This window comes from Mandrillus leucophaeus, unplaced genomic scaffold (genome assembly GCF_000951045.1).
Source record: "Mandrillus leucophaeus isolate KB7577 unplaced genomic scaffold, Mleu.le_1.0 Scaffold3, whole genome shotgun sequence".
Lineage (NCBI taxonomy): Eukaryota > Metazoa > Chordata > Mammalia > Primates > Cercopithecidae > Mandrillus > Mandrillus leucophaeus.
This window is the reverse complement of record NW_012103142.1, coordinates 13,296,445-13,310,649: the sequence shown is the minus strand read 5'-3', so window position 1 is coordinate 13,310,649 and position 14,205 is coordinate 13,296,445. Positions and strand designations below refer to the sequence as shown.

Sequence of the window (14,205 nt, the reverse complement as noted above, 5' to 3'; positions counted from 1 at the left end):
GCTTTACTTCTAATACTGAAGAATTTTTTGAAACTTGTGTTGTTCCTGATCTGGTTTTTAAAATGTATTTAAAATAAATAATTAAACAGAGTGATACTGTGAAAGAGTAACTTAACTGCCTCTGTTATACCTCCTTGATATCTCTGTTATCCCTGTTTCAAGTTATCCCTCTGTGTAACAGTAGTTTTAACCATTCTTTTTCCTTTTATCTCTTGGGTAGTAGTAACAAACTTTCGATGTATAAGCTATAATTATGCTATGTATTGTAATGTAGTCTAGCTGTATTTATGTCCTGCTTCCTTAATATAGAAATTTTTAGAGTAAAACTTAGTACCCATCATTAAAATTTTAAATTAATCTGTAATTATTATATTGTGTATATTATAACTGAGGGGGCCCACTTACAGCTATTGAGGGAGTCACTACAGCAATTTTACATTTTTTTGTAAAATACAAAGTACATTTCCTCACCCTGTAAGAGAAACCTTTTTTTCCTCCCTTCAGGTTTAATTCTTTCTGTTTGACCTAAACTAAGACTGATTATCTAGTAGTATCCAGTGAAAATGTGTGAAGTAGGAGGAGTAAAGGAAACTCCAGTCATTAGTTGTAAGTTAAAAGCAAAGTTAATATAGATGTACACAGCAAAAAGATTTATTTTAAATGATACAAAAAAATTTTTTTAAAACTTGCCTTGTAGCTGGAACATGTTGGACATCATAAAGAGAATCTTGTAAGTGTGTTTAGCTATTTTGCTATAATAACACATCAGCTGATGAATGTTAAAGTCATTTACATATCTGTATCAACACTAACTTGAAATTAAATATTAAGGGACTAGATTATGCCTGCTTCTTTTAAAGTCCAGCGTGGTTTAATGGTTGTGGCTTTTAAAAATCATACGGGGTGTCCTTATGGAGCTTTATTTTTCATGAGGCTAAACAGCAGTTACTCATTTTGGTAGGTCCAAAAATGTGATTAAAAGAATCTTAGATGTTTCAGTGTTTGCTGTGTGTTTATAACAAGGTCTATGGATAACAGTGTGTAGATGTAAAATTAAAATTATACAGAAAAATGCAGTTGCATGTAAGTTTTAAAATACTTCCATGAACTTTTTAATATCCTGGGCAACTATGAAAATGGCTGTGATGTACTTATCATAATTGTATTTCAGCTGAATGTCTATTTATATGAAGTTGTTTAGAAACAAACTTATTTAGATAGGATACAGTTTAAATTTATAAGTAGATTTCTTTCAGTTGAGCTGGTTAAAATGTTAACTGTACTACAGGTTTATTTCTGTGTTATACATGGTAGACCATAATGTTGAGATAATTCTGTGGTCTGTTATTTTGTAAAATTGCTTCCTTTTTGAAGTTTGCTCAAATATTGGGAGCTGCCGGAGTCAATAATTTATAATGCTTTGATTAAATTTAGAATCTGACTTTTCTTCTGGTGAGGGTTAATGAGAGTATTAAACTGTTTATTTTACTGTTTTCATATCCTCACTTCTATAACTCTAGAAAACATTTTGATCAATGTGAGATAATTTAGTTTTGTCTATTTCAAGTCATTACTTTGGAAATTAGATACGTTACAGATACCAAATGCAAATATATACAGAAATTTCATTTTTCAATTCTTAATGCAATAAGATAGCATTATTAGGATCTTTAATATACTATTTGGAAAAGCTAGTAGTTTATCAAAGAATCACACCTTTATGTTTAACAGGTTCATATCTTACAGGATTTTAAAAATGGTAACACTTACCCCAAAAGAAGTTTTGCTGACATGGTGTCACTGTGCTGAAGAGGCTGTTTGATGCCATAGTCCCTCCTTTTTTTTTCAGATAGAACTTGTACCCTCTGTTGTAAATACTGCTTGCAGCCTTAAACTGAAAATACAAACCATACCCAAACCTTGTTTTAGTTTTACAGTATGCCTGGAGTACATAGACTTTATATTTATTTTTTTCTGTCAAGAAATTATGTAGCTGGTAACATGTGAAAAGCAAAGAAACAAAACAAAAAGAGAATGAGCAAATATTTGAAGGACCTACTATTACTGCATAGACTGTGGTTAGAGAGCACTCACTGACTCTGTTGGTCTCGGTGGCTGGTAGTGACCTGTGGAGATTAACCATTTAAAAACCAGAGACTTCTTGCTGTCCTCCTGGAGAAAGTTTGCACCGCACTTGTGGTTCTGTGGTTGTTTGTGAGGCGAATGAAGCATTCACACAATCCAAAAAAGCAAAAGCTTTAAAACTCCTTTTTTTTGCAAGCACTATTACTGGAGAGGCAGAATCATGTGGTTTGTGACCTCACAGTACTCTAAGTAAAGTGGGACTGCCTACCACTGTGGCTTTTCCCCCTTGCTCTTTCTCTCTCTCTCTTTCTCTCACAAAAGGCTTGTGGTAAGGCCTTTCCTGGCATCCAGAAGGATATAGCTTTTTAATTTTTGTGACTCATGAGGATTTGGATAGAATACAAATGCTGAAGGAGCCCAAACTCCTGTAAGGTTAAGCATTTGTAGAGCAGAGCTCTGCAGCTAAGGGCTTTCCTTTCTACTCCCCCCTCAACCCCTGCCTTTTTGCCTCCTCTTTTTAGTTCATTATTGTGTCTGTGGAAAAATGAACAAAATTGGCTCAAGAGTCTGTGTGAAATTCTGAACAACAGTGATGATTTACAATAATTCACATCTTTGGACTGTATCACATTCTGGGGTCTGCTTCGTATTTGCTGGGTGGCTGGATTCCTTCTGTTTTCCTTTTTCTTGTCTTCTTAAACTTGTGAATCTGTAACTCATTGCAAAAAAAGTTTACCTTAAGGTCTGGTTGCAAACTGCTTGCTAGGCTTGACTATAATTGCCTGTCATGAAAGTGTTAGTCTGGGCATTCTTGTACAAATTTTAAATCACGTCTGTCTAGTTTATTATCAATATATTAGGTGGCGGCCTTTACATTAAAGATTAAATGTAATGTTTCATGTGTACCATTATCTCATGCCTAGTTTGAAGATCTTAAAAAAATGAATGGCAGGAATTGTAATATAGTTTATTGGATGAATCTTAGTTTTCTTTATGATTGTAATATTTTTTGTCTTTCATGGAAGTGTATTCAGTTTATATAGTTCTTTAAGTAGTTTAGACATTAACAGAGTTTCTGATAGCAGATCTTCTATAAAGTAAAATGCTTATGTTATAATGTAGATTGTTCAGTATTAGATTCTATGAGCTTAGAATAGAGTGGGTTAACAGAAGCTTTTTTTTTGTTTGTTTCTAATGGAAGCTTTGAAATAAATTACAAAATGCTGTGTGTAGTAAGGAATAATGCCCACAGACAGAGTATGTTAGTCGTCTCGATTTGCTAATTCTGATTCAGAAGAAAATTGGAAACATCTTTGGGAAACTATCTCCTTTTTTGCCCCTTTGGACAAGTATGTATAGAACTCATTTTCTTATTAGGATGATTATATATCATAGGCAGTGAATTTTATATTTATGAATAGAGCTTCCTGTTTTCATCAGTTGGGAGCGATGGAGTATTTTTCAACAAAAATTATAAAGGCGAACAGACCAATTTTCTAGGCATTTTTTGCCATTTATCCACGCCACTCTAAATCTGCATGTTAGACTTCTTCCTAGTGTGACAGTAACTAGGAGTGGCATAAAGTAAATGGGGTGGGCGGAGACAGTGAATTACAAAAGATTATTTGGAATGTACAAGGAGGTAAGGGCTGGGGAGACAGGAGGGTGTCAGAACTAAAATATCTCTGTATTCTTCCTAGTGCTATTCATTATCTGCTTTTGGTTCATATTAGATCACAATGACTGTACAAATATGTGCATAAGTTTCTTTACAGAAAATTTGATTTTCCCGAAATACACTGGTAGGATATGGGAATGATTCTAGTCCTTTATTTTTCAAATGTCCAGAACTTTTTCAGAATAAACTTTTAGTGATAAAAAACCAGAAATACATTTTGGTGTTTTATTTTAGCTATGGATTTATCATGCCTAATTGTACGTGTAAACAGGTTTTACATTGAAAGGTAAAAGCTTTCATTTAACATGCAGTTAGTTATTCATGCGAAGGAGAGAAAAATTTTTTTTTGTTTATAAATAAGTTGTATCCATATTATCTGTATCTCTAATTAGTATCCAAAGTAAACAAAAGGAGGGTTTTGTCCATATAGCTTGTGGGATTTCCAAACAGTTTCATGTGTACATATAATAGAATCAGTTACTTGAAAATATGTAGGTAGCTGCTGTATATGATAAGCAAATGGTTTTCTTCTTTTCAAATAAGCTTATAATAGTTTCTACATTAGTATTCACTGAAACATCTTATAAACCCAGCATTTTGCTGATTATTTTCTTCCTTAAAATCTTCTTTATGCAAACTTTGGCTTTTCAAATTGACCTGATAAGAAATTGAGTAATGTTTAATATCTATTTGTCATTTAATTACCTGTTCACTTTTTGCAGGTAATCCTCCTGCATGTTATTTTTGGGCCAGGATCATTATTCTTAATGCATGAGAGTTTAGTAGATATTGTTATATATGCACTTTTTGTCCTGCGTGAGGCCTATCAAATTCTAGCAGGAGAAAGTGAAATCATGTGCTTTCAAGTTTGTGTATTCATTATCCACATGAATTTTTTTCCTAAAATGAAAATATATCCTCTTTGGAGCAAATATTACTTTGTTGTAAAAATTTGAAAAACAACAATGATAACTGATGCACATTTGATAATTGGTACACATTTGATAATTAACAGTGTTTTTCATTAGAAATAGCTTACTACATGTGGTGAAGAGATAATGGTTTAGAAAAGTCAATGCAAATAAAACTCTTTTGATTATAGATTTAAACCATGCTTATAATCAGAAATTGAAAACCACAGATTTATTTTTATTTTTATTTTTTGCTTTTCAAAGACCCATAAAATTTTATCCTCTTTGGAGACATGTTAGTATTTGCTGTTTTGAAGTAAGCAGCAAGTTTAGATATACTGTATAAATCATGTATTTTAATGCCATGGAAATGAAATATAGTTTTGATCTTGAAATCAGTTTCAATGAAATTGTTGGTATCTTGCTTCTCCATTACTTTGTAGTTAATAGAATGTGTCAGAATTGATTGAACTTTTTGAAATACCAAGGTATTTGTGTTTAAATGCTACTTATGTCTTCATTGTAACCATTTGAGTAATTTTTTATTTTCTTAACTAATGATCATATTTTAATACATTAATTTTACTTTATCTACTTTATCAATATTGTGCTCATTTCTATGCATGTTTTTAAGGATTGTTTTAGACTTATTTGCTGCTAATTCTATTCTTTTATTCTATTCTTTCATTTGCTGCTAATTCTTTTAATTGAAAATCAAAGGAGAAAGTGGTTTGATGGAGGAATTTTTAAACTGCAGAGATCCTAATTTGGCTTAAAATGTTCTGATTATGAGGTTTTAGGAAGGAAATTTTTAATTTATTGTTTCATCTTGGTGTGTGACTATCTTTTCTTATTTTCCTTTTTTTGGACACTTTTTCTTTTTTTGGATTTGATGTATAGCTGTTTAAGCTTACATGACATCTATTTGGCCTTGTATTGATTACTTCTGTTAGTAAAATATGTATAGTTTTATCTATTAAATTATGGTGACTGTGCAATATTCCATTTCCTTGTTTGATGGGGTATATGTTTATGTACACAAGTACATGCACATTTGTCTGATTCTGTATGTATACAAGGCATTGTTTTGTAGTACTTTATGTAATGAGAGTATTTTTCTCAGTTTAATTAGATCATGTAAAAACCCAAACTAGCACCATTTCCCTGATTGTTTGAACAACTTCATTTGATTAGTTTTAGCAGCTGTGTAAATGTGAGATTATGTGGAAATTGGATGCCAGAAGAGAAAAGCTAAGTCAATCTCTCCCTCCCTCCCTCTCCCTATCTCTCTCCCTCTACCTGTCTCCCCCTTTCCTCCTCTTTCCCTTTCTTTCTCCTTCAGGCTTTTTTGGTTTCTCACCCTTTTTTCCCTCATTTCTATACAGGCTCAAAGTAGATTCTTAAGTTATGGTAGGGGATATTAACATTAATCCTCACTAATGAGTACTTGGTAGATTTGGAGCTCTTAACATTCATTACAAATTGTTATATTCTGGTATGTGATACCTCAGTTGTTAGATAGTATTGGCATGTGATTATAGAGAATTTCTTTTAGCTGTTTTTAATTGTTTCTTGAATCCTTTTATGCTAATTTACTTTAATACATTGTTCACATAGCATTAACACTAATTATGAGGATTACTTTGTTTTTTTCTTTGAGTATTCTTTGAAGTGCATAGTGATCCATACTTGTTTAATGTAGCTGTATAAATAATTCATGTTTCTTGTAATTATTAGAACAATTCATCTTCGAATGCTGTCATTTTTGTAATAATAAAAAAAGGCGAGAACTTGCAGAAAATATGGGAAACATGCTCTTGTGACAGCTGAGGATGTGGCTAGACTAAAGCAGGAAACTACTACCCACAATGCAATGTTACATACACTACCACTTAATAAAATTTTTATCAAACATGCTACTGACAAAACCAAAGAAAAATAATATCCCAGCTATGCTATTTAACGTATCTAGGGAGAAGTGAAAGTAATCTTTTTAGAACCTTTGTACTTAGAGAATATAGTAAATGAGACTGCAGGACATTATTGTATATGTTGGAACACTGCTGTAACTTTGTGCTATGGAACATGGCTGTAGGTAAAACTGTCTTATAATGAGAATCTTTTGTATACTAGCTTTCTTGGAAAAGGTGTACAAGGAAAATCTCCTCTCTTTCAATTGAACTGTTTTAGTGTTAAATAGGATCAGAGGATATTGTCACTTGGAAAAATAAGTTAGAGATATTCATTGTCATTATCTAAACTTTTAATATAGTCATGTATATTTTGTTACAATTTGTTTTAAGATGTCTTTTATTGCAAAGTTGGGGGTAGGACTTGAATTGTCCACTGAGGCATATGTCTTTTTCAAGTAATTGTTTTTCTTGTTCTTTATGTTAATAGCTTGCTCCATCAGTCTATGTGCTTTACTGTAGCGAGGTTAGTCTAAAGCAAAAATGTGAACCGCGTTTATAATGTGGTTGAAAAACACGTTAAGGCATGTTCTAAAAAAATCGTGTTTTAATATATTTAAGGTTTCCGTTTGTAAATCTTAATCCACTGTGCTCTTAACTGTCAGACTTCAGCAATTTTGATGAATTTAATAACTTAATAATTTAGATGAATTTTGAGGTTTTATAAAGGAGGTTGTTTAAGGTTTAAATAAGGGAATGTAATAGAATTTTTGAATTGATAACTAATGTATACAAGTTCAGTTAGAGGAAGAATAGAAAAGATTGTAAGTTAGTGTTACTTATGAAGGATTCCCCTCTGAGCATTCCAGTATATAACTTGTCAGTGTTTTGTTTCACAACCAACATAGTAATTGTCATCTCATCATTTAAACATGAATATCATCGTATGTCTGTCTGTATCTCTATTAAGGATGATTTGCTTAATTGTTTGAAGTTTTTTCTCCTTTAGAAACTGCTTATCAATAACAGCTGTAGCACTGTGGCTTTTCTCCATGGACTCATGGTGGTCTTTGGAACAACGTTCTTCAACTTTGACAGGTGAGACAGAGGCTCTCCAGTGCCACTGCTTTTGGATGAATCTAACTGTGGTTGGAGAAAGTGCATCTTGCCAAAATATATGGGCGAGACCACACACAGCCTTTAAAATAGTTATTGTAGGCTTATTTTTAGGAATACATGTCTTGACAGTTCTTTTATTTGCATGCCAGTTTCATTACTGTGTATAGATTTTTCATTGGTTTCAGTAAAGGCGATTGCAGATTTAGGTCTCTATTTGTTAGGCCTTGTGTATAACTTAGGGTGGAAAATACCTTGAGTTCAAGCATAATTAACAATATAGAAAATATATTGAAAATGAAGTGCTAGAATACTGATCTTTTTGTTTTTATATATTTGACAGTATTCCCATTGGAAATCTCAATTTCTCAGAAAGCATAGCAGTGAAAACTTGCACTAATTTTCCTTTTAAGATTAAGGAAGTCAGAAGAGAAATGTTAAAATATTCATATATTTTAATTATATTAATATTAGAAAATTATAAAAGTATGTATTCTTATAATATTGGTATAATAAAGCATTGTTTAAAATGTAAGTTTTACACTTCAGGAGAAGCTTGAAAGCATTGAAACTAGTTCCTGAAGAAGTCTCTTTCTTAATGCATAGGCAGAATTTACATGTTATCCAGTCTTTTTATGGGATGATTAAAACTTTATTCAGCTTAATGAACTATAAAATTGTTTGAATATGTTTAAAAATAAGTATTTCTAGTTTTCTAAAACTAGCTTTTTTAGTGACCAGTAGAGATCACTCTAGACTTTACTAAAATGTTAATTGTTTCTTTTTATAAAATGCTGTATTTGGATAATTATTCATGATTCTTATTAAGTTATTAGTGGTAACAATATTAAAACTTCTTGGGAACTGGGAGGTCACAAGACTTTTTACTTGCTGATTAATGAATGTTTCTTAGGTATTTATTTATAATATCTTTTAACCATCTAAGGTGAGATTACAATTTTTTTTCTAGCTTCATAGGGAAAACAGATTCTGTAGAAATAATTGGAAAATCAGTTTTTCTCTATCGTTATCACATTATCCTTCCATTGCTGAATGATTCTGGCAGGTAAGTAGTAGGGAAATTGTGTTCCTATCACTTTTCAAGAGAACAAGTTTATGGATAGAAGAGAGAATGTATTATATACAAACAGATTGTTTAGAGAAAGATCTGGTGCTTGCCTGTCAGAAATTAACATGGATGTTAAACTTGATTGGTTTCTAGATTGAAAGTAGAGCTACATAGGTCACTTTTAGGATATTTGAGAAAACTTGGAATATGGACTGGATAGCAACGATACTATGTGATAATGTGATAGTGTAATCACTATGTGATTAGATGTGATAATGCTATTGTGTTTTTGTAGGACAATACCCATAGTCTTAAAAGAGATATGAGCTGAATTAATAAAATTTAATTAAATACATTCATAAAATAAATACATTTGTAAAATAAATGTGTCAAAATGTTAATTGGTGAATATAAGTAAAGAATATATAGGCATTTATTTCACTATTTTTCAGTTTAAACAGTGAATTCTGAAAGGTAAACCATTTTATGTTTAAGGGGTACAGAAATTTGATTTCGAATGGAAATCAGGTGAGGAAAATTCATATATAAATAAATTTTAAAAAATGAGTGAATATGAATAGCTTGGGCTACACAGAGCAATTTTAGATTTTAGTTTATAGTTTTATTCTTTAAATTTTATTCACAGTAAAGAAAATGGCTAGTTTTCACAGTTTGTTTGTATATGGCAAATATAAATTGAAGATGGTAAAATATTTTTGAAAATCCTAACTTGAAGAATTGTAAGTTTGTATTATGGTAACTCGAGGCTAGAAATTTTTAGAGGATCAAAACAAGCATCTGTTATTGGTATGTCATTTGTGTATTCTTAGCTGTATGCTTCTGGAATATATGTACAAATGCCTTAAAAAGTTTATTTACATTAAATGCTATTATATTGTACTACTATTACTGAATTATTTATACTACTAAAACTGTACTAATACTACTAAATTGTTTATACTACTACATTACACTTTATAAGCAATATTTTAATGATCAGAAGACTACATCTCTATGTACAAAGTATTAATTTTGAATTTGTATAATACTAGTTGATGCCCTACCAGGAATTGACACACTTTTTCTAAAGGGCCAGGTAGTAAATATTTTGGCTTTGTGGGCCATAGGATTTTCTGTTAACTACCCAACTCTGTCATTGCAGTCTGAAAGCAGATGATGAGTAAACAAATGAGTATGGCTAAATTCCAGTAAAACTTTATTTACAAAAACAGGAAGTTGTGGCCTGGCATGGTGGTTCACACCTATATTCCCAGCATTTTGGGAGGCTAAGGTGGGAGGATCACTTACCCCCAGGAGTCCAAGACCAACCTGGGCAACATGGCAAGACCGCATGTCTACCAGAAGAAAAAAAAGGAAAAGAAAAATTAGCCAGGCATGGTGACATGCACTTGTGGTCCCAGCAATTAGGGAGGCTGAGGTGAGAGGATCACCTGAGCCCAGGGGGTACAGGTTGTAGTGAGCTGTGTTCTTGCCACTGCACTACAGCCTGGATGACAGAGCAAAGCCCTGTCTCAAAAAACAAAACCAAAAAACCTGGGAAGCTGCCATAGTGGTTTGCCCACTCCTCTTATAGAACAGGCAAGAATGACTTGTAATAATGAGGATCATGTTTCTTATTTATATATTATAATAGAATTCTTGAAGTATTTGGAAATTTTCTTATAATAGTTTATTGTTATGTGAAAGATCATGTCTATGGTATGTACTAACCATCTCTTGAATTGAGGCGTACAAGTCATCTTGATCATATAATCATTATATTGTGTGTCACCCTAAAGTCCTTTTAGGATAAGGTTGGAATCCAAATAATCTTGATTAGAGTCCATCTATAAATTATCTTAAATCTCAACATTTAATTTATTTACTTTCCATTATTACTAATAAGATGTTAAGATTTATGTACTTATTATTCACAGAAATGTTCTCTCTTTTAGAGTTCACTCGGTTTAGTGCCCAAGCATGAAATATTTTAGCAGAAATCTTAGTAAGGACTATGATCAGATATTTTCCCTCTGTTTTATCCACATTTGAATTTCATTCTGAGTGGAAAAAGTAACCAGTTATATTTGATATTACTGTGTATCTCCAGAAACGGTCATTTCTACCATTGGACGTAATATCCAAAGTAAATTCATTTTCTGAGGATTTACCTACATTAGGTAGACTTTGGGTATTATTTATTTGGTGATGGTGGTTACTACTGAGTAAGAAAAGTAACATTTTATGTATATTGGTAAATAAAAATTGAACTTGTATTCTGATCTGAATTTCAGATCTTTATTGTGTTAACACTTAAGGTTTTATATAAATGGAATAGCTTTAAGTAACAGCTTACAGTAAGTTCAGCTTACCGTATATTCTAATTATTAGATATACGGTAAGAATATGTCTCAAGTAATTTTGTTTTGGAGGAGAAATCTTTCTGTCTTCTTCCTCCTGCCTTACAAACTCTGGTGATTGCCTGTTTGCCCTCATTTATGATAAAGTTCCAAAGTGATTGTTTGTACCTCCCATATTTAATTATAAGACACATAATTATAAGATACACATTTAATTATAAAACAAATAAATCGTTGTAAGCAGTAAGAAAGATAACTTGTCTGAGAGGGAAACACACACGCACACAAACCCAGAAAGCATCATCAAGGGTCATTTAATGTGAGAACAGATTGCCATGTCTGCCTCAGTACATTTTAAAATATATCAGTGTAGGAATTTAATAAACTAATTGACAAGAGGAACATTTTTTTAAGCATACTTTTTAATGAAAGACTGGGAAATATTTAATATTTATGTAGGGAAGATTTTCATCCAAAATTAATAAATTGAAAATAGTTTTGACATTTAAAGTTATATAATGATCATATAGTAGGAAAATCTCTGAGAAATGAAATCTTGCCTAATAATAAATGGTTAATATAGATTTATTTTATCTATTTCACTATCTCTTGGTACTATTTTAAATCTCTAGGACTCCTGTCATTTTTAGTTATAAATTCATGTTTTTTGAAAATTGAGAAATCCTAAAGACTGCATATTTTTGAAATAATTTATGGATTATTCAATACAATTGGTTGGTATGTACTCTGGCATTGCTATTTAGTTATTTATTGCATGACATATTTATAAAGTTGATTAGTGATAATGTCTTAATAGACTTTATTTTTCAGTGCAGTTTTAAATTTACAGACGAATTGAACACAAAGTACAGAGAATTCCCATAATCTCCCACCTCCCTGACACTACCAACAGCTCTCAGTTTATTCTTACTAATATCTTGCATTGGTGGTCTACATTTATTATAATTGATGAACCAATATTGATACATTATAGTTAACTAAAGTTCGTAGTTTACATTAGGATTTATTCTCTATGTTGTACAGTTTCATAGGTTTTGCCAAATGTATAGTGTCATGTCTCCAAAATTATGGTGTCATCCAGATTAGTTTCACTGCCTATATATCCACTGTGCACCTCCTGTTCATCTCTCTCCACAATCCCTGTTAATAACTAATTTTTTTCTTCGTGTTCTTTTTACTGATACGTGTATGTAGTAGTGGTTAAATATATATAAATTTACTACCTTAACCATTCTGATAACGGAACTTTTTACTCTGTCTATAGTATTGCCTTTTCCAATATGTCATGTAGTTAGAATTGACTCCCAATCCTGCAAGCCCTTTTCATAATGGCGTTAATCTATTCCTGAGGGTGAGGCTCTCATGACCTGAAAACCTCCCATTTTAAAAATTATGTTACTTGTTTTTTGAGTTCCTTGTATATTTTAGATATTAACCCCTTTGCAGATGTATGGTTTGCAAATATATTTTCTCATTCTATATACTTGTTTCTTTACTCTGTTGATTGTTTTCTTTGCTCTGTAGAAGTGTTTTAGTTTATTGTAATCCCATTTGTCTATTTTTGCTTTTGTTGCCAGTTCTTTTGGGGTCATATCCAAAACATTATTATCCAAACCAATTTCATAGAGCTTTTCCCCTCTGTTTTCTTCTAGCAGTTTTGCAATTTCGTGTCTTATGTTTGTGTTTAATGCAGTTTGAGTTGATTTTTGTGTATGTTTTTAGATGAGGATCTAATTTTATTCTTCTGCATGTAGGTAACCAGTTTCCCCAGCACCATTTATTGAAGAGACTATCCTCCCTCATTTTGTGTTCTTGGCGTCTTTATTGAAAATCAGTTGACAGTAAATGTGTGGATTTACTTCTGGGTTCACTCTTCTGTTCCGTTTGTGTGTGTGCTTTTATGCCCGTACCATGCTGTTTTGATTGCTGTAACTTGATAGTGGATTTTCAAATTAGGTAATGTGAAGCCTCTGGATTTGTTCTTTTTGCTCAAGACTGCTTTGGCTATTTGGGGTTATTTGTGGTTCCATATGAATTTTAGGATTGTTTTTTCTGTTTCTGTGAAAAGTGTCATTAGATCAAGATTGCATTCAGTCTGTAGGTCACTTTGGGTAGTCTGGGCATTTTGACAATATTCTTTTTTTTTTTTTTTTGAGACAGAGTCTTCCTCTGTTACGCAGGCTGAAGTGCAAGTGGTGTGATCTCAGCTCACTGCAACCTCTACCTTCCAGGCTCAAGTGATCCTCCCACCTCAGCCTCCTGAGTAGCTGGAACTATCTGTGTATGCCACCACGCCTGGCTAATTTTTGTATTTTTTGTAGAGATGGGGTCTCACCATGTTGTCCAGGCTGGTCTCAAACTTCTGAGCTTAAGTGATCCGCTCACCTTGGCCTCCTAAAGTTCTGGGATTACAGATTCTATATGGCATGAACCACTGCGCCTGGCCATACCAATATTCTTTCAATCCATAAAGTTAAGGTATCTTTCCATTTAATTGTGTCTTCTTCCGTTTATTTCCTCAGTGTTCATACAGGCGTGAGCCACTGCACCTGGTCTTAACAATATTCTTTCAATCCATAAAGTTAGGATATCTTTCCATGTAATTGTGTCTTCTTCCATTTCTTTCATCAGTGTTTTATAGTTTTCACAGTGTGGTGTACAGGCTGTACTTCTTTGGTCAAATTTATTTGTAAATATTTACCTTTTTTTGGTAGCTATTGTTAATGAGATTTTTTTAAATTTCTTTTTTGGATAGTGTGGAAGTGATACTGATTTTCACATGTTAATTTTGTGTCCTGCAGAATTACTGAATTTGTTTGTTCGTTCTAACAGCTTATGCCAGAGTCTTTAGGTTTTACTCCATGAAAGATTGCATTGTCTGCAAGCAGAGAGATATAACTTTTTCCTTTGGATGCCTATGATTTCTTTCTCTTATTTAATTTTGCTTGATACAGTATTCTTTTTTTTTTTTTTTTTTGCTCTTCATAGGAGTTATTTAGTATTTACAGCTTTCAACATAGACATCTCCCTGATTCATTTTTATTTATTTATTTTT

General features: G+C 32.2%; 1 protein-coding gene and 1 long non-coding RNA gene across 3 annotated transcripts in view; one reads left to right on the top strand and one right to left on the bottom strand.

Annotated features, from left to right (window-relative positions):
• The window catches only part of LOC105544364, a 43,409-nt gene extending 41,171 nt beyond the window's left edge, over positions 1-2,238 (bottom strand). Inside the window, exons 1-2 of the long non-coding RNA XR_001006752.1 lie at positions 2,060-2,238; positions 1,771-1,894 (exon numbers count right to left, since the gene is read on the bottom strand). This is a non-coding gene — a long non-coding RNA (uncharacterized LOC105544364). The remainder of the gene's footprint in view (positions 1-1,770; positions 1,895-2,059) is intronic.
• SUPT3H (suppressor of Ty 3 homolog (S. cerevisiae)) overlaps positions 1-14,205 on the top strand; it is a 524,788-nt gene that overhangs the window by 47,167 nt on the left and 463,416 nt on the right. Inside the window, exons 3-4 of one of the 2 annotated variants that reach the window (XM_011986846.1) lie at positions 7,594-7,682; positions 8,671-8,766. The exons of the other annotated variant lie outside the window; for it this stretch is intronic. Coding sequence (XP_011842236.1) covers positions 7,645-7,682; positions 8,671-8,766 — 134 coding nt within the window. The 5' untranslated portion in view covers positions 7,594-7,644. The remainder of the gene's footprint in view (positions 1-7,593; positions 7,683-8,670; positions 8,767-14,205) is intronic. 2 annotated transcript variants of the gene reach the window in all.